The 21,052-nt window shown below is 37.9% G+C and overlaps 1 protein-coding gene across 2 annotated transcripts in view; it reads right to left on the bottom strand.

Annotated features, from left to right (window-relative positions):
- FipoQ (F-box/LRR-repeat protein FipoQ) overlaps positions 1 to 21,052 on the bottom strand; it is a 177,943-nt gene that overhangs the window by 29,288 nt on the left and 127,603 nt on the right. For both annotated transcript variants that reach the window (XM_090385259.1, XM_090385258.1), the window contains exons 3-4: positions 20,658 to 20,921; positions 5,631 to 5,897 (exon numbers count right to left, since the gene is read on the bottom strand). In XM_090385259.1, the coding sequence (XP_090241385.1) occupies positions 5,631 to 5,897; positions 20,658 to 20,921 (531 nt within the window). The remainder of the gene's footprint in view (positions 1 to 5,630; positions 5,898 to 20,657; positions 20,922 to 21,052) is intronic.

Here is a 21,052-nt window from a genome sequence, read left to right as displayed (position 1 = left end):
AGAGTAGGAGTGTGCTATAGGCCTAATGACTCTGATGAGTATAATAAGATATTGTACAGGGAAATAGAGTGGACCACTAAATCAGAGTCTTATAATGGGGGATTTTAATTTCCCAGATATTGACTGGAATTTGTGGGTTGGTCACTCGCACACTAGCAAGGCTTTTGTGGATTTATTGGATGATTGTTTTCTACATCAGCATGTTCATGAGGCAACAAGAGGGAGCAATACTCTTGATCTGATTATCAGTAGTGATTCTTCATGCATTAAGAATCTGCAGATAAATGAACCACTAGGTGGCAGTGATCACAGTGTGTTGAAGTGGGATTTACTCAAGGAGGTAACTACCATCAGAGGTAAAGGGAAGGGTTTTTGTTTTCGTAAAGGCGACTATGATGGTCTGAGACAGTATTTAAATTCTATACAGTGGGACCAACTGATGATGTTACCAACAGCAAACTCAAAATGGGAAGCATTCAAGGAACTAATCTTGGAGGCTACCAGGCTTTACATACCAACTAAGAAATATTGTTCAAGGTTTAGGCCTAAATGGTTGTCAGATGAACTAATGAGACATGTGGCAGAGAAGAAAAATGCATGGGATACATACAAATTAATGGGTGACATGGAAGCCTATGATAGATATAAGTTGGTCTGTAATCAAGTCACAAAGGAGATTAGGCAGGCAAAGGCAGACTACGAAAAATCCTTGGCAAAGGATGCAAAGAAAAACAGAAAAGAGTTCTTTACATATTTGAACTCAAGAAGGAAAGGGATGAATCAGATTGGTCCACTGGATATTGATGGTTCAACAGTTGAGGATCCTGCTCAGGTGGCTAACAATCTAAACGAGTATTTTGCATCTACATTCACGCATGAGCAGTTATTCGGGAAGGAGAATGATGTAGGTAAAGTAAACATTGGCAGTGAGCTGGATGATTTTGTAATAACTGAGAGGAAAGTGGAGGAGAGATTGTTGAGGATAAACATAAAAAAAGCACCTGGGGTGGATGGGATCTATCCAGTTATATTAAAGGAAGCAGCAAAAGAAGTATGCAAACCCCTAGCCATAATTATGAGAGCTTCTTTGGACTCAGGGGAGGTACCCATAGACTGAAGATGTGCAAATGTAACCCCAATTCACAAAGGAGGATCAAAGGCTGACACAAGTAATTATAGACCTGTTAGTTTAACTTCTGTTCCAGGTAAATTAATGGAGGCACTTGTTAAAGAAGCACTGCAGGATCATCTAGACAAGACTTCAGTTATAGCTCAGACGCAGCATGGTTTTGTTAAGGGCAGGTCTTGCCTGACCAATTTGATTGGATACTATGATGTAGTCACAAAAGAACTGGATGCAGGGAATAACTTTGATATTATATATTTGGATCTTAGAAAGGCTTTTGATACTGTTACACATGGAAGACTGCTGCACAAATTGGAGCAGTGTGGCATTGGAGGCAAATTGCTGCTATGGATAAGGGGATGGTTGAGTGGCAGAAGACAGAGAGTGGTAATCAATGGACACTGCTCAACGTGGACTAATGTTATTAGTGGAGTTCCTCAAGGTTCAGTGTTGGGTCCGTTGTTGTTTTCGGTGTTTATGAATGATATTGATGATGGTATATCAAGTTTAATGTCCAAGTTTGCAGATGATACAAAGGTTGGCAGGGTCGTTAAGGAAACTACTGACGCTATGCTGCTGCAACAGGATCTGGAAAGGTTGAACAGATGGGCTGAGAGGTGGCAAATGAAGTTTAACATTGACAAATGTAAAGTACTACATATGGGAAACAGTAACCCCAGAGCAACGTATCAACTCTGCGGTACTACACTGACAGTGGTGGAGAATGAAAAGAACCTGGGGGTAATTGTGCAGGCAGATATGAAGTTCTCTGAGCAGTGCAGACGAGCTGCAAGAGTAGCTCATGGTGTCTTGTCAATGATATACAGGAATTTTTCTAGCAGGGATAAGGAGGTGATTATTCCCTTGTATAAGGCAATGGTTAGGCCACATCTTGAGTACTGTATACAGGTCTGGAGGCCTCATTTCAAGAAGGATGTAGAGCTGCTGGAACGGGTACAGAGAAGGGCAACAAGATTAGTGAATGGAACAAAGGGTTGCTCTTACGAAGAAAGGCTTAAGTTTTGCAAATTACAGAGTCTGGATACTAGGCACCGGCGAGGTGATCTGATAGAGGTGTATAAGGCTTTGAATGGTTTGAGCATGCTCAATGCCGATGGGATTCTTCATCTTGCTCAGAATAATCACCTCAGAGGGCATAAATTCAAATTGAGGAAGGACGGATGTCGGATAGATATGCGGAAATTTGCCTTTGGCCAGCGGGTGGTTGGTTGGTGGAACCGACTTCCATCATTTGTTGTTGAAGTTGATAGCCTAAACAAATTTAAAGCTCAACTGGACAGGTATTTTGAACGAACGGAGGGGTGAAATGGGAGTGGGTTTTTTTTTTTTTTTTTTTTGGCTGATGCTGAATAAGCTTGCTTTCTTGCATCATATGCCTCTACTAATGCTAATGCTAATGCTAAATATTTTGCATCTACATTCACACATGAGGAGTTATTAAGGAAGGAAAATGCCAAAAGGTTATCAAATTGTAATATGGAGTGCTTAATGATTTTGTAGTAACTGAGAGCAAAGTAGCGGAGAAATTGTTGAAGTTAAATATAAGAAAGGCACCTGGGGTGGACGGGATCTATCCAGTTATATTAAAGGAGACGGCAAGGGAACTAAGCAAACCCTTAGCCATAATTATGAGAACATCCTTGGACTCAAGGGAGGTCCCCATGGACTCGAGATGTGCAAATGTATCCCCAATTCACAAAGGGGGATTGAAGGGTGACACAAGTAATTACAGACCAGTTAGTTTAACTTCTGTTCTGGGTAAAATAATGGAGTCACTGGTTAAAGATGCATTGCAGGATCATCTAGACAAGACTGCAGCAATAATTCAGACATGGCATAGGTTTGTTAAGGGAAAGTCTTGTCTGACAAATTTGAATGAATACTATGATGTGGTTAAAAAGGAACTGGATGCAAAAAATAATTTTGATATCATACACATGGATTTCAGGAAATCTTTTGACTCTGTTGCGCATGGAAGATTACTGTACAAATTAGAGCAGAATGGTATTAAGGGTAAGTTGGTACAATGGATAAAAGGATGGTTGAGTGGAAGAAGACAGAGGGTGGTAATCAATGGACGCTGCTCTTTGTGGACTAATGTTATTAGCGGAGTTCCACAGGGTTCGGTGTTGTTTTGTATGTTTATCAATGATATTGATGAAGGTATATCAGGCTTAGTGGCAAAGTTTGCAGATGATACAAAGTTGGCAGGGTTGTTAATAACAGTAATGGCAGTGTGCTACTGCAACAGGATCTAAAAAATTTGGGTAGATGGACTGAGAAGTGCAACTGAAGTTTAACCTTGACAAATGCAAAGTACTGCATATGGGTAGAAGTAACCCCAGAGAAACGTACCAACTATGTGGTACTACACTTAAGGTGGTAGAAAATGAAAAAGACCTGGGAGTAATTGTGCAGTCAGATATGAAGTTTTCTGAGCAATGCAGACAGGCTGCCAGGGCAGATCAATGGGGTTTTGTCAATGATATATAGGAATTTTGCTAGCAGGGAAAAGGAGGTGATTGTCCCTCTGTATAAGGCAATGGTCAGGCCATGCCTTGAGTACTGCATACAGGTCTGGAGGCCTCAATTTAGGAAGGATGTAGATTTGCTTGAGCATGTACAGAGAAGGGCAACAAGATTATTGAGGGGAATGAAGGGATCCTCTTACCAAGAGAGGGTTGAGTTCTGCAACTTGCAGCGGCTGGAGACTAGGCACCTGCAAGGTGATCTGATTGAGGTGTATAAAGCCTTGAATGGGTTGAGCATGCTGAATTCTGATGGCGCGCCTCCATAGCCAGGTGGGAAGGAGCAGCAGTGCGTAGCACACGCTTCTTGATTACACCGGGGTTCGAGCCTGTTACCACCAAATACGGAGGATGCCGAAAGGCCAGGGAATGATCACCGCATATCCCGGAGCAATATGGCCTCAGTTGCTTAATGCTCCTAAAAACCAAATAACAAACAAATAACAAACAATTCTGATGGGATTCTTCCACTTGCTCAGATTATGAACCTAAGGGGGCATAAATTCAAATTGAGGAAAGACAGTGTAGAATAGATGTGCGGAAATTTGCCTTTAGCCAGCGGGTCGTTAATTGCTGGATAAACTTCCATCTGGTGCTTGTGGAAGTTGATAGCTTAGATAAATTCAAGGAGGAACTGGACAAACATTTAGAGGGAATGATTGTGTGAATTAATTTTTTTTTTTTTTTTTTGGCTGATGCTACATAAGCTGATACACTTGCTTTCTTGCATCACATGTCTCTATTACTATTATTATTACTATTGCTCAAAATATTGTTATTCTGAATCAGTCACAGCTCCAGTTTCAGTAATGAAATTATAAATAGTGGAGGAAGTTGATCTTGGTTCAGTTCTTTGTACTGACTGCTTATTTTCTCACCTGATACACTCATAATACTGATTGTGGAAGCATATGACCATAACTGCTGTTGTGGTCATTCCACGACCCTATAGTACCTTGTGCAAAAAATCCTCAAATACAACAATAACAACCACCACAATCCTATCATTTCACATTCAAAATTGCTTAGGCTACAAATTCTCTATTTTTCTATTAAAAATGTAGCATAAATAATTGCTGGAGATGACTGCTGTAAGCTTAATATATACATACTCAGCATCCTTAGAGAAGCACAGTGTTCCTAATAAAATATCCCATGGGCACATGTAATGCTTCATACTAAAGTAAATTTAATATATAACTCCATAACAGCTTAAAAGAAATTTCTAAATGACAATACCTTAAAAGTATTTTCTTTTAATTAACAATGAAAAGATTTTGTGGAAATTGTCTAAAATTCTACAACTCACTATATAAAGTAAATAAAGCATATAAAAAATTACAATGGTACATTGTTGTATATCATCATAGCCTTTTTTGTGCAAATTTTCATGCTGCTCATTATTCTCGTGAGTGGGAATGTCAGATGCTAATTAGGCTCATCTCTAACTCTAAATAAATTTTAAGTTACTATACTTTATTTCTTTATTTATCGATTTCACATTCTTATATAAGAAAATCCTTGGATTTATAAATGTCCTTAACAATATTAAAACCTTAAATAAATCTAAGAATATACATTCACTTCCTTCCATTTATTTAAATTTATTTCCTTAAATGTATTTTTAAGAGATATGTCACAAATCATAATTTCTGATAAAAAAGTGGTAGCAGATAAAATATGTTTCTTTACCTACAACCTGTAAAGCTGGCATAATCTGATGAACCTGTAAACTTTTGATAATATCAAGTACCAATCATTCTAACTAGATAGAGCTACCACTAAATACCACTGCATGACTGTTATACACAAAAATGATCCCATATACATTAACAAAAAAGTTGTCTTTTGCTATTAATATGAAGGATCCCATATATTACCAGCAATTTATATTACTGAGAAAACAAAATAATAAATTTTAATTTAGGTTTGTAATACAGCAAAATGAGTAGTACCTGTCTGGTGCATCAGAAGACATTTTAGTTTTTTGCAGCGTGATAAAAGAAGCTTTAGGGTTGAACCTGTAAACTTCTGGCAATAATTAAGTGATAAACATTCTAACTGGATACAGTTGCTACTAAATGCTTCTACGTGACTGTCATCCACAAAAATGATTCCATATAAATTAACAACTCTGAGATTTGGAACAGCACTCTTTAGTTTGTGTATATTGATTACTTCATATATTTCTTCTTCCTCTTCAGCTACTTTCTCGTATGTACCTAAATATATACAATTATATGAAAAACTTTTTAAAAAATGTTAAATAAATTTAATAATAAACTTTTAATTAAAATTACAATATATAAATTTAGTTGAGTTCCTTGCCAAATTCCTGAACATACAACTTTATAAGCAAATAATACGAGTTTTTACTTGTATTACTACTGTATTTTGTCATTTCTTTATGCTGGCCAATTTGAGATGCTAGACTATAAAAAATATAAACTTTTTAACAGAAATCTGAACCAATAATGTAAATTTTGTTTTCTCACTTTTACAAGTGTCCATATTTCATTTTTAGAGGTTATGATATGGTAGTGTTCTGTACCCTCAATTACATAGTGGATAATGGGTTTATTCAAATCATTGACATGCATCTGGACAAAACATTTCTTGATAACACACATGATTAATTACAATCAACATTAATAACATCAATCATTTCATAAGGTTAGTCCGTTCTTACTTTGGTGGTTTAACAAAGAAATAACACTGTTGCGAAAATTAAATTTTTTCAACAGTTTTAACATTTTTAGAACACTTCATAAATCTTAACTAACATTACATATTAATTTATGATTAAAAAAAAATCAAAATAAAACAAAATACCTGTTGTATATCAGTCAACAAGCATGATATCACAATACTACACTAAGACTACAAGCAAAACAAGCTGGCAAGTCTCGGACCCTATGGAGGTCCACATGACAGAGAAAGAGCTACTGGTTTTGAACATGTCTACAGTCCTGTTGGGAACTCTGGCTTGAGCTGTGGTCAGTATATTACACTTGGGTGGGGATGCTGAGTGGCATTTTGTAATCTTCACTGTTCTTTTTGATCTTAATTATTGTTGAGGAATATTGGAGTCCTCAGTGGATGATGGATTTACTTCTGATCAATTCAAGTCTAAAACCTGAGTCAACAATCTGCAAATCTTTATTCAGAATCATAAGCCTTTATTTTTGTTTATGTTTAAAAGCACTCTTATGAAGGATTTGCATCTGAATTTGCCTTGCATCTTGTAGTTAGGAATAAAATCCAGTGATGTCTGGTTTCAATAGAAATGAAGCTAGATCAAATGTAGAAATACAGCCATAAAAAACATCTTTGTACTCATCTATTTTTTCCTAATTTAAATCTGACTAATGTATGATGTTTTTTCAATGGAGAAGTGATGGGGTTGGGGGAATCTGAGAAGTTGTACCACTTTCGCTACTGAAAATCTCACTTGTATTTTATGTTTCTTGATGATCCTGGCAATCTAGTCACTAACTGACTAGCACATACAATACTGTGATATTGGGGAAGGGGTTTAGTTTCTAGAGTACTGCTTGGAAGGAAAGAATGGCTCTTCCCTTGGAGAAGAACTGTGTTGTTTTCTAAAAGGATTTTGGAAATAGCATCATTATGCTTTTCAACAATTAAAAATGTTAACAGTAACTTCTGCAACTGAAAATCTCACATGTATTTTATGTTTCTTGGTGATCATGACAATCTAGTCACTAACTGACCAGGGCAAACAGTACTGTGATATTGGGGAATAGGGTGGAGGGTTTGGTTTCCAGAGTATTTCCTGAAAGGGAATAAAGTTTTTTTAATTATTATTTTTTTTATGAAAATCTCAAATGTGAAAAGTATTAGAACCTATAGCACTTAGTACTGTGTGTAGGTTGAAGGTTGAGAAGATGAAAGAAGATACTTGTCGATTGGACTTTCTGTAGATTGTAATTTTCAGGAAATACAAGTGAAGAGAGGTTGTTCCAGAAAACAAAAGTTGAAGGAATAAATGAGGAAGAAGAAAAATTGATTCTGTGAGTTCGAAGTTGGACAGTAAAAAGATGCTGACTGGTTGTGGCATATGTTTGGATGGGTTTGAAAGAGACAGGGGAATTATAGGAGCCAATTTGAAAGAACAGTATCCATGGAAGTATCTACAGAAAAGGCATGCAGAAGAAACAGAATGTCCATGAGACAGAGCATGGAGAGACTTTGTATGAGAATGGTCATTAATTATTCTAACTGTTTTTTGAACAGAGTCTAGAAGCCTGAGAGAGGTTTGGGGGCACTGCCCCAGATGCAGGAACAATATTCCATTGGTAGGGTGGATTTCAGATTGGTACAGAGTGAGTTTAGAAGAAAAGTAATGCTGAGAGTAAAAAGAAAACCCAGTTTTTTAGATACAGCAGAAGCTATACTGGTAATGTGCTTATGCCAGGGGGAGATTAGAAGTCCAGGTAGAGATATGTAGAGATATGTATAGAGAGAGATATGATCCTAATAGAGATATGTGATCTTTTCTAGAAATCTGAGTGTCATCAAAGATAAGCATAGGACCAGAAGAATCCTTTTTTGTGAGGTATAAGACAGAACTGAGTTTTAGAAGAATTGCAATTAACTATGTTATCTTTGCTCCACTGGAAAATTACCTGGAGATCAACATTTAAGGAATTGGTAGTGGATATTCAAGAAGTTGCAGTTTGTGCAGGACAAGGTTTCTCAAACTGGAAGATGGATTTCAATATGCTATTATCAGCAAAACTGTGGATAGGATTTCCAGTCAATGGAAGAAGGTCATTAATATACAAGAGGAAAAGAGTGGAAGAAAGAATAGTTTCTAGATACCTTGAGGAACATCAACATTACAGGAGAAGTTAGAAAACAGCGAGAGCAGTCAAGAGAGAAAACTGATTACCCAATTACAAAAAACAGCTGGAAAACCATAAAATGGAAGCTTATTGAAAACACCTTTAGGCCAAACACAATCAAAAGCCTTAGAAATTTCAAGAGAACTGCTTGAATCTCACCAAACTTTTCGACTAAATTTGTCCATAGGTGAGTAACATAAGCCAGTATATCACCAGTGGATCAACACTGATGGAATCCATACTTACAATCATTGATCAGATGGAAGGTTTCTAGGTAGTTTAGGAGTTGGTGATTAATGGATTTCTCCATTACTTTAGAAAGAGCAGAAGTAAGTGCAATGGGACAATAATTGGATGGGAGAGATTTGTCACTCTTTTTATGAACTTGCTGGATACGAGCAAATTTCTAAACAGAAGGAAAAATACCAGTATAATAAGAAGGTGTAAAATGGTGACACAGAACAAAAGTAAGCTCAGGAGCACAAGTTTTGAGAACAAGTAATACCATCAGGACCTGGTGCCTTTTTGGCATCAAGACTTTTCCGAATTCTTCTGATGTCCTTTTGACGGAATACCACAGGTCACATTGAATGGAATGTACTTGGAATGATAGGAGATGGTTTACCAATATCATCAATATAACAGTTAAAACAAAAGTAGGATGCTAGCAGGTCAGCTTTATCTTTAGCTGAAGTAGCAATAGAACCATCAGCTTTAATCTCTACTCTACTCCCACAGAGGTGGAAGTAGAGATGCACAAAAGTTGTAGCCAATGGCTTTGGAAAGAGACTAGAATGCTTGACTACAGTTTGGGCAAGAAGCAAGTTTTCTACTCTTAGTCTGTTCAAAATCTAGTTTGTGCTGATTAATAGCTGACAACCGTTGTGAGCTTTAGTGTAGGCAGAAAATGAACCTGCAGATTTGGATGCAAACCAATTACAATACGCAAAATTCTTATCTTGAACAGCTTTAGTGAATTTACTGGAAAACCATGGTTTAGATAAAGATTTTAAGGTGGAGTGGGGAATAAATCATCCCTGCAAGAATAAATTCACTGACAAGATCTGAGCAAATGTTGACTTCAGAATATTAAAAATAGTATTCCAACTGAGGAAAAGAAAAGTATAAATTCACAGATCATCCAATTTTGCATTCTTGTAATGCCAAACAACACACGGGTGTGAATAACCATGAGAGAAAGGCTCCATTAGAGAAGACAATCACCAAGTTGTGATCTAACATGCCAAGAGGACCACCCACCTCAAACACGTATTTGGAAGAGTTGTTTGTGAGGAAAAGATCAAGAGTGTTGGCTGTGTGGTTAGGATTGTCTGGTATTCTGGTAGGTAAATGGACAGTCTGTGCAAGGTCATTAGTAATTGCAAAAGTTTCAGCATCTCAACTTGCTGGGTCCATGTTGCTGGTAAATGGAAGCCAGCTGGAATTATGAACATTAAAATCAGCAAGTAAAATAACTTCACTGTTAGGAAAGTTGTGGTGGAGAGAGTCATGTTTCAAAGAAAGGAAGTCAAAGAGTTCTAAGTAATTAGTGGAGTTGGGAGAAAGACAGAGGCAACACATGAATTTTACAGCATGGGGTAGAGAGATCTTCACACCCATTATTATTATTATTATTATTATTATTATTATTATTTGTAAATGAAGAATTACAACTTGTCAAGAAATTTACTTTTCTTAACAAGTTTATTTATTGTAAAATTCTCTTGATAAAAATAAATTGTATTGTATTGTATTGTATTGTATTGTATTGTATTATTATTATTATTAGCTATATGGTGCAAGGAAGCCTGAGGCTTATGCTGCACCAGCCAAAAAAAAAAAAAAAAAACAATTCCTGAGTTACTCTGAGAGAGAGAGAGAGAGAGAGAGAGAGGGGGGGGGGAAGTAGAAGGGAATCACCAAGAAACAGAAGAATGATGATATCCAGCTCAGGACCCTGGGTGGTGTGCCAAGCCCATACTCACCAGATGTGAGCCCCCAGGGTGCAGATTAGTTCACATCTACCCTAGTGAGGCGCCTCCGTAGCCAGGTGGGAAGGAGCAGCAGTGCGTAGCACACGCTTCTTGATTTAGACCGGGGTTCGAGCCCGTCACCACCAAATGCGGAGGATGCGGAAAGGTCAGGGAATGACCACCGCATATCCCGGAGCAATATGGCCTTAGTTGCTAATGCTCCTAAAAACCAAATAACAAACAAATAACAAATAACATCTACCCTAGCCTTCTGTATCACCTGATAGTTTATATGCATCCCATGTATTTTTCTTCTCTGCAATAAGTCTTATTTCTTCATCTAACATCCATTTAGGTCTACACCTTGAAGAGTATTTCATAGTTGGTATGAAAAGGCTCATAGCTACTATGATTATTTTTATTATTCTGAATGCTTCCCATTTAGAATTTGCAGTTGGTAACAACATTAGTTGGGCCCACTGTGTAGAAAGTAAAATCTGTCCGAGTCCACTGTAGTCTCCGTTATGGAAACAAATATTTGAAACTAATGACATTAAGAGTAAGAGATCTGCAAATTTACTCAACAAGTAGAGAACAATGTTGAAAAAAAGTCGCAAGTTAGGGTTGAATGTGAAAGTGTCTGCAATTCTGCTCAGACACGATAGGAGGGAATATATGATGAGAGCAGTAGCGTATCTACCCTTTTTCGGGCATGGAGACAAAAGAACATGTTCGGGCCCCTACTTAATTAATGAAAATTGCAAAAAGAGGAGACAGCCAAAGATGGTGGGCCCCTAAAGGGCCCGTGCCTGGAGGCATTTGCCTTGCCTGCCTACATGGTAGCTACGCCACTGGATGAGAGCCTTGTCAATCTTTGGCCCTGGAGAGACTATGCAATGCTCAAGGGGTAGAATTTTTTTCAGCCTGGTCTGTGCTTGATGACAGAAGAGACTGCTTCTACAGGGATGGGGTACACTTAAATAGGAAGGGTGCAAGAATATTTGCTGATGCTATCGAGGCAATGTTAGATGGGTTGGAAAACTGCTAGCTTGTGGGGATACACAGACTAAAAAGGTTTACAGTGGCCGCAGGCAGAGGCAAAAGTGATTCTTGCACTCTTCTATTAGAATGAGCAGCAGCCTGGAAAGCAAGGCAATGGAGATTTCCAGGACTGCTGGATATGAGCTGAAAAAGGAGTCATAGTGGAACAAGTAAATATATGGGCTATGTTAGGTTAACTAAGAGTAGAAACAGGTGCATGTACACCAATGCTAGGAGTATAGTTAATAAATTTGATGAGCTTGAAGTGCTAGTCAAGACATCAAAGGCAAATATTGTTGGGTTATCAGAGATGTGATGTCATACAGACATAAGCAGTGCAGGATTGGAATTTGGGGAGTACAATGTGTACAGAAAGGATAGATAGGACAGGAAGGGAGGAGGGGTTATGCTGTTAGTTAGGAAATATATAAAATCTAAGGAAGTGCATCCAATTGATGTTGGTAGACAATGCAATGTTGAGTCTGTTTGGTGTGACATAAGGACAGGGAAAGGAAAAATGAGAGTAGGTGTGTGCTATAGACCTAATGAATCTGATGAGTATAATGAGCAATTGTGCAGAGAAATAGAGTGGGCCAGTAAAATCAGAATGTCTTATAATGGGGGATTTTAACTTTCCAGATATTAACTGGAACTTATGGATTGGTCACTCCCACACTAGCAAGACTTTCGTGGATTTATTAGATGACTGTTTTCTACAGCAACATCACTGAGAGGCAACCAGGAGTAATACTCTTGATCTGATTATCAGCAGTGATTATTCATGCATTAAGAATTTGCAGATAAAGGAACCACTCGGTGACAGTGATCACAATGTACTGATGTGTGGAATTACTTAAAGATGTAACTACCATCAAGCCTAAAGGGAAGGGCTTTTGCTTTCATAAAGGTGACTGAAGGGTCTCAGACAGTTTTTAAATTCTGTACAGTGGGATCAACTGATGATGTTGCTAATGTTGAATTCTAAATGGGAAGCCTTCAAGGACTTAATTTTAGAGGCTACTAGGATTTTCATTCCAACTAAGAAATACTGTTCAAGTTTAGGCCTAAATGGATGTCAGATGAATTAATGAGGCTCGTGGCTGAGAAGAAAAATGTATGGGATGAATATAAAGTATCAGGTGACACAAAAGCCTATGGCAGATATAAGCTAGTATATAACTATCCATTTGACCACTGAATTTATTCAAACTGTCAGTCTCAACTATCTGTGAAGGCAACCTGTTCCAGCAATGAATGACTTGCTGGCTAAAAAAAAAAAAAAATTCGGCAAAGGTAAAGAAAGCTTGCACGAGAAGCACGCAAAAGTTCGATGAAATTTACCGGTAAAAAGTACATTTGTATTGTGGCTCGCTCAATAAACATACGGTGGGTGTTATCGGTCAGGAGTAGAAATTGAATCCCATGGGAGATTGAAACCCTCCCGAAGTGGAGGGGGTAACCTGACCTTTTTCTTTAGAATCACTGGTGGACTAGTGGATAAATTGTTTATTAAGAAAAAAAAAAGGCAAAGGAAACCCACACAAGAAGCACGGAAAACTTCGAAAATGTTTACCGGTGAAACTACGTTACAAACATTTTTTACTACGCAAGAACTTCCAATTGACTCCGTTCGTGATTCAGTTAGTTAATTCATTTAGTGATTCTAAGGAAAAAAGGTCAGGTAACCCCCTCCACTTCGGGAGGGTTTCAAGCTCCCATGGGATTCAACTTCTACTCCAGACTGATAACACCCACCATCTGTTTACCGAGTGAGCAACAATACAAATGCGTTACGGCAAAGTACTTTTACCAGCAAATTTCATCGAACTTTTGCATGCTTCTCGTGCAGGCTTTCTTTACCTTAGCCAAAAATTCCTACAATCTAGTCTAAACACTTTTCCCCATAATTTGAATTTATGCTCCCAAGTTCTGGAATTCTCTATAACAGTGAAAATTCATACATATTCAGTCTTTCCGCATGTGGTCGCCATTTTGCTGATCTCACCATGTGAATTGCTTGTCTCTGAACCCTTTCAAAAGCTCAATGTCTTTTTTCAGATGAGGACTCCATAACTGAACACATGGCGCCTCCGTAGCCAGATGGGCAGGAGCAGCAGTGCGTAGCACACGCTTCTTGATTAGACCGAGGTTCAAGCCCATGACCACCAAATACGAAGGATGCGGAAAAGTCAGAGAATAACCACTGCATATCCCTGGAGCAATATGGCCTTAGTTGGTAATGCTCCAAAAAACCAAAAAACGACAACAACAACTGAACACATGTTCAGTTATGGAGATTATTATTGTGGTCTTTCAATTGCCTTATACAGTGAGACTATGACCTCCAAATCTCTACAGAATAATGTTTGATAAATCATCGATAGGACACCACGGGCTTTCTTAGCTACCTGTTTACACTGCTCAGAAAACTTCATATCTGTCTGTATGATAACTCCCAGATCCCTTTCTTCCCCTTATGTTTTTAATTCAAGCCCATCAAGTGTATACTTTATTCTGGGTTTCTATTCCCCAAGTGTAAAACCTTGCATTTTACTGCATAAAAACATAACTGCCACTTTTCTGACCATTCTTTGCCTATTATTTGCTGATGCTATCGAGGCAGTGTTAGGTGGTTCGGAAAACTGCTAGCTTGGGGAGAGACAAAGATGAATAGATTAACAGTAGCCACTGGCAGAGGTGAAAGAGATTCTTGCACTGCTTCTATTGGAATGAGCAGAAGCCTGAAAAACAAGATGCAGGATATTTCAGAGACTGCTGGGAGTCATTGCGGTACAAGTAAACACATGGGTTGTGTTAGGGTAGCTAAGAATAGAAATAGGTGCATGTATACTTGCGTGTACACCAATGCTAGGAGTTTAGTAAATAAATTTGATGAATTTGAGGTATTGCTCAAAACATCAAAGGCAGATATTGTTGGGATATCAGAGAGGTGGTGTCACACAGATATAACGAATGCAGAACTGGAATTTGGGGAGTACAACGTCTACAGAAAGGATAGACTGGATAGGAAGGGAGGAGGGGTTATGCTATTAGTTAAGAAATACATAAAATCCAAGGAAGTGAAGCCATTGGACATCGCTGGACAGTGCAGTGTCGAGTCAGTTTGGTGTGACATAAGCATTGGGAGATCAAAATTGAGAGTAGGAGTGTGCTATAGGCCAATTGACTCTGATGAGTATAATAAGAAACTGTACAGGGAAATAGAGTGGGCCAGTAAATTGCCTTTAGCCAGTGGGTGGTTAATTGCTGGAACAAACTTCCATCTGTCGTTGTGGAAGTTGATGGGTTAAATAAGTTTAAGGAGGAACTGGACTGGAGGGAATGGTGTGATTTTTTTTTTTTTTTTGGCTGATGCTGCATAAGCTCATACACTTGCTTTCTTGCATCATATGCCACTACTGCTACTATCATATTTTTAAAGGGAAAAGAAAATTGTGCGTTTCCAAAATAATAAACGTTAAATTCAATTTTTCAACTTGTGGCATCATTTTCTTTTGCAGAATTAAATTACTATTTATTAACTAACTACAATGGGACATGCATCATTTTTAAAGAAATCTCATAAATCAGAGAGTCTTATAATGGGAGATTTTAATTTCCCAGATATTGACTGGAATTTGGGGGCTGGTCACTCACACACTAGCAAGGCTTTTGTGGATTTATTGGATGATTGTTTTCTACATCAGCATGTTCGGGAGGCAACTAGAGGGAGGAATACTCTTGATTTGATTATCAGCAGTGATTCTTCATGCATTAAGAATCTGCAGATAAATGAACCACTAGGTGGCAGTGATCACAGTGTGCTGAAGTGGGATTTACTCAAAGAGGTAACTACCATTAGGGGTAAAAAGAAGGGTTATTGCTTTCGTAAAGGCGACTACGATGGTCTGAGACAGTATTTAAATTCTATACAGTGGGACCAACTGATGATGTTACCAACAGCAAATGCAAAATGGGAAGCATTCAAAGAACGTATCTTGGAAGCTACTAGGCTTTACATACCAACTAAGAAATATTGTTCAAGGTTTAGGCATAAATGGATGTCAGATGAACTGATGAGGCATATCGCAGAGAAGAAACATGCATGGGATACATACAAAATGACACAGAAGCCTATGATAGATACAAGTTGGTCTGTAACCAAGTTACAAAGGAGGTTAGGCAGGCGAAGGCAGATTACGAGAAATCTTTGGCAAGGGATGCAAAGAAAAACAGCAAAGAGTTCTTTACTTATGTAAACTCTAGAAGGAAGGGGATGAATCAGATTAGTCCACTTGATATCGATGGGTCAACTCTTTATGATCCTGCTCAGGTAGCTAACAAACTAAATGAATATTTTGCATCGACATTCACACATGAGGAGTTATTTAACGAGGGGAAGGCCAGAGGTGCATTCAACTCTAGCCGTAAGCTAGAGAATCTTGTAATAACTGAGAGTAAAGTGGAGGAGAAATTGTTGAAGATAAACACAAGAAAGGCACCCGGGGTGGATGGGATCTATCCAGTTATATTAAAGGAGGCAGCAGACGAATTATGGCTAAGGCAAACCCTTAGCCATAATTATGAGAGCTCCCTTGGACTCAGGGGAGGTACCCACAGACTGGAGATGTCCAAATGTGACCCCAATTCACAAAGGAGGATCAAAGGCTGACACAAGTAATTATAGACCTGTGAGTTTAACTTCTGTTCCAGGAAAATTAATGGAGGCACTAGTTAAAGAAGCACTGCAGGATCATTTAGACAAGACTTCAGTTATAGCTCGGACACAGCATGGTTTTGTTAAGGAGAAGTCTTGCCTGACCAATTTGATTGGATACTATGATGCAGTCACAAAGGAACTGGATGCAGGGAATAACTTTGATATTATATACTTGGATCTTAGAAAGGCTTTTGATACTGTTGCACGTGGAAGACTGCTGCACAAATTGGAGCAGTGTGACTTTGGAGGCAAATTGCTGCTGTGGATAAAGGGGTGGCTGAGGGGGAGAAGACAGAGAGTGGTAATCAATGGACACTGCTCGTCGTGGACTAATGTTATTAGTGGAGTCCCTCAGGGCTCAGTGTTGGGTCCATTATTGTTTTCTGTATTCATAAATGATATTGATGATGGTATATCAAGCTTAATGTCGAAGTTTGCAGACAATACAAAGGTAGGCAGGGTTGTCAAGGACACTACTGACACTATGCTGCTGCAACAGGATCTGGAAAGGTTGAGCAGATGGGCTGAGAGGTGGCAAATGAAGTTTAACATTGACAAATGTAAAGTACTACACATAGGAAGCAGCAACTAATTGTCAACTAATATCAACTAATTGTTGATATTAGTTGATGTCAACATATTAGTTGACATCAACTAATATGTTGATGCAAATAATTGTTGATACGTTGCTTTATCAGAGCAACGTATCAACTCTGTGGTACTACACTGACAGTGGTAGAGAATGAAAGGAACCTGGAGGTGGTTGTGCAGGCAGATATGAAGTTCTCTGAGTGGTGCAGATGGGCTGCAAGAGTAGCTCATGGTGTATTGTCAATGATATATAGGAATTTTTCTAGCAGGAATAAGGAGGTGATTATTCTCTTGTATAAGGCAATGGTCAGGCCACACCTAGAGTACTGTATACAGGTCTGGAGGCCTCATTTCAAGAAGGATGTAGAGCTGCTGGAACGAGTACAGAGAAGGCAACAAGATTAGTGAATGGAACAAAGGGGTGCTCTTACGAAGAAAGGCTTAAGTTTTGCAAATTACAGTGTCTGGAGACTAGGCACCAGCGAGGTGATCTGATAGAGGTGTATAAAGCCTTGAATGGTTTGAGCATGCTCAATGCTGATGGGATTCTTCCTCTCACTGAGAATAATCACCTGAGAGGGCATAAATTCAAATTGAGGAAAGACAGATGTAAGATAGACGTGCGGAAATTTGCCTTTAGCCAGCGGGTGGTTTGTTGGTGGAACAGACTTCCATCCCTTGTCATGGAAGTTGATAGCCTAAATAAGTTTAAGGCTCAGCTGGACAGGTATTTTGAACGAACAGAGGGGTGAAGTGGAAGTGGTTTTTTTTTTTTTTTTTTTTTTGGCTGATGCTGCATAAGCTTGCTTTCTTGCATCAAATGCCTCTACTAATGCTAATGCTAATGCTAATTAAAGTCGTCCGGAAGGAGTGCTGCTGGGTACTGAACATTAACTACTCTACCAATCTTTATCATCTGCAAATTTTGTCATCAAGCCTTGTATCCTGTCATCAATGTCGTTTATGAAAATCAGAAACAACAGTGGTCCAAGAACAGATCCACTTCTGACTTTATACCAATCTGAAGGATATCCATCAATCATAAGCCTCTGCCTTTTGCCCTGCAGCCACCCAGCAATCCATCTTAGAATTTTTCCAGTAATCCCAACACGTTCCAGCTTACACAATAACCTCTCATAAGGTACTGAGTCAGATGCCTTGGTAAAATCCATAAAACTATGTTGAAAATGTTCTCTACATCCAGCTACTGAATAAGTGTGTCAAAACAGCTTACTAAGTTAGTGAAACATGATTTTCCCTTAACAAAACCATGTTGTGTGTTATTAAGAATGCCATTATCTATCTAAATGTCCCTAGACTGCACTCTTAATCGTTGCTTCTAAGATTTATTACTGAAGTTAGACTAACCAGTCTATAGATATCAACTTCACTCTTAGAACTGCCTTTATGTCTTGGTGATACGTTGGCACTTCTCCAATCCAAAGGAATCTCTCCCGAGTCCAAAGATGTCCTCATAATTAACTTCAGTGGTTCAATATACTCCCTGGCAGCCTCCCTCAAAATTACTGGGTATATGCCATCAACACCAGGAGCTTTACTTGCCATTATTAATAAACAGTCATCTGTAATTTTGAAATCACTGATTTCATATGACTTAGCCTCACTTGCACAGCCCCTTCTCAGCATGAAGAATCTTTCTTCAGTAAAGACAGATGCAAATACCTATCCAATTCATCCACAACATCAGCTGGGTTATCAAAGACTTGCCCACACCCAGAGCACAAGAGTCTGATCTGATTAGCTATCTTCTTCACATACATGAAAAATTCCTTGTCCCCATTCTTTTCTTTCTTAGTCAATACTTTCTCATACACAGCCTGGACCTTCCTAACCTTATTTCTGGTACTATTACAGATCAATTTGTACCTGCTCTTGGCTTCCGAACGTTTCATCACTCTGTAACTATCCCATGCTATCTTTTTCTGCTCTACCTGGCCAGCCAGCTCTGCAATAATCCATTTCAGCATCCTTCTCCTGCAATATTTTAAAAAAAGAAAGAATTTTTATTTGTCCTACCTTTATTTTTCTTAATGGTATGTATGCATTCATGGCTTCTGTGATATTCACTTTAAAAGATTTGCTTTATAATTCAAATGTATTTGCTCTCCCTCAGCAATCCACTCAATTCATAGATGCCATATAGCACCTTAAACTGTCAAAGTCCCCTCTTCCAAAATTAAAAACCCCTGCCTTTACTTTTAACTACTACAACATCTTTCTTCATCTTACAACTGACAACTGCGTGACTCCTCCTTGCCAATGATTCTTGTAGTTTAAGCCCTGTGATGTTATCTACTTCATGAGTAATGATATTGAGAATATTCTCACTTCTAATATTATCTCTGACATCCTCGTACAAATAATAATAATCATCCAGTTTATTTAGAAAATTTTTTGCCCAAGGTGAGTTTCCCTCCCACTTATTCAAATCAGTCTGGGGCAAATTGAAGTCGCCCATAATAAGACACTTGTGCTTGCTTGCCCATTCTATTTGCACATTACTATTATTATTATTATTATTAGCTACATGGTGCAGACCTGTTTTACAAACAATCATATTAACCATAAAAGTATTAATATTGAAAAAATAAAAATCTGTTAAAATAAGGTGTGAAAGACTGCCATAAAATAATTGCAAGGAAGCCTGAGACTTAGGCTGTACCAGCCAAAAAAAAAATTCCCTAGTTACCCTGAGAGAGAGAGAGAGAGAGAGAGTCAAAAGTAGAAGGGAATCACCAAGAAAGAGAAGAATGATGATATCCAGCTTTCCTGCACAGATGTGCAGGAAATTGAGAGAAGACTGGGTGAAGGTAGAAAGGTCATAGAACTGCTCAATTCTGTGCTAGGGAATAAAAATATTATTAACAAAACTAAACATCAAATATATAATGCAATATTACAAAGTGTTTTATTATATGGATGTGAGACTTGGACCTTAAATGAAAGACAAAAAAATAAACTATTGGCTGTTGAGATTTTTGGCAAAGATCGGCAAGAAATTCTAGGACTGAAAAAGTTAGAAATGACATGATAAGGAATACAATGAACATCCAAAAAACTTTCATTGATAAAATAGAGAAGAAAAGATTGGAGTGGTTTGGCCATGTGAAGAGGATGACAGATTGCCTGGAGGAGCCATGGAATGGATGCCATGGAAAAGGAAAAAGACAGGAAGACCAAGAAAAGGATGTGGATAGAGGGTGTAAGAGCAGCTATGAATAGAAGAGGACTGGTGGATGGAGAGTGGGAAGATAGAAGAAAATGGAAAAAAAGAATAAAGGAATAACTTTTCGATGTCAGGTGAGGAGAACTGTTGTAATAACAGAATAAATCCTAAGAAGAAGATTTTGAATTCTCATGCTATTATTATAGATTTTTTTGCTATAACTGCTCTAATCTTGCTTCCTTATTATGTTTCTCTTTTCTATGCATGACCTTTCTGGCTGTATGGCTTGGCTATTATCTTGGCCAATAAAATAATAATATTATTAAAACCTTATGAAAGTTAGATTCCAGTCAGTAAAGATGGCAGAACAGATACACTGCAGCCCATAAGCAATACTTTTTGCATAAATGCCCACCAGGATGATGGATATTATATATTAAACACAAAATAAATTCTGTCACCCTACTCACTGAAAACTCTTTATAACAAAAATACCGTTATTGTATACAAGTAAAATTTCTTCAGCTTTATAAAATTAGCAGACACTTTTCATCAACTATTTTACTACTTAACATAATTCAATACATATTATCTTTACATACCTATGAGATGTAGAACTTCTAAACCATTGATAAAATTATAGATTTTCCTCATAAAACCTTCCATGAAAATAACTTCTGATAAACAGATACACATGATTCGGAGCTTTGTTGGAAAGGTCTGAAGATCACTAAAATCATGCAATTGCATGGCAGTAGAAAAGTCTAACAACATATGGGTAAGTGAGGTACATTTATTTGCTAGTTCATGGAGGACAGTATGTGTAATCAGCTCTATTGGCAGCTCAATGTACCTTAAAGAGGGACCTAATACAGAAAAAAAAAAGACATTTTTAAATGTATTTTAATTTTCATTAAACATAAAAATTAAAAAGTCATCTAATTAAACTTTACAATAATGCAATTAGAATTTAAATGAAGCATATAGCACATAATTT

Source organism: Mastigoproctus giganteus, chromosome 11 (assembly GCF_048544385.1).
Source record: "Mastigoproctus giganteus isolate SK-2022 chromosome 11, ASM4854438v1, whole genome shotgun sequence".
Taxonomy (NCBI): domain Eukaryota; kingdom Metazoa; phylum Arthropoda; class Arachnida; order Uropygi; family Thelyphonidae; genus Mastigoproctus; species Mastigoproctus giganteus.
Note: the sequence above shows the minus strand (reverse complement) of the source record. Positions and strands in the feature narration are given on the sequence as shown.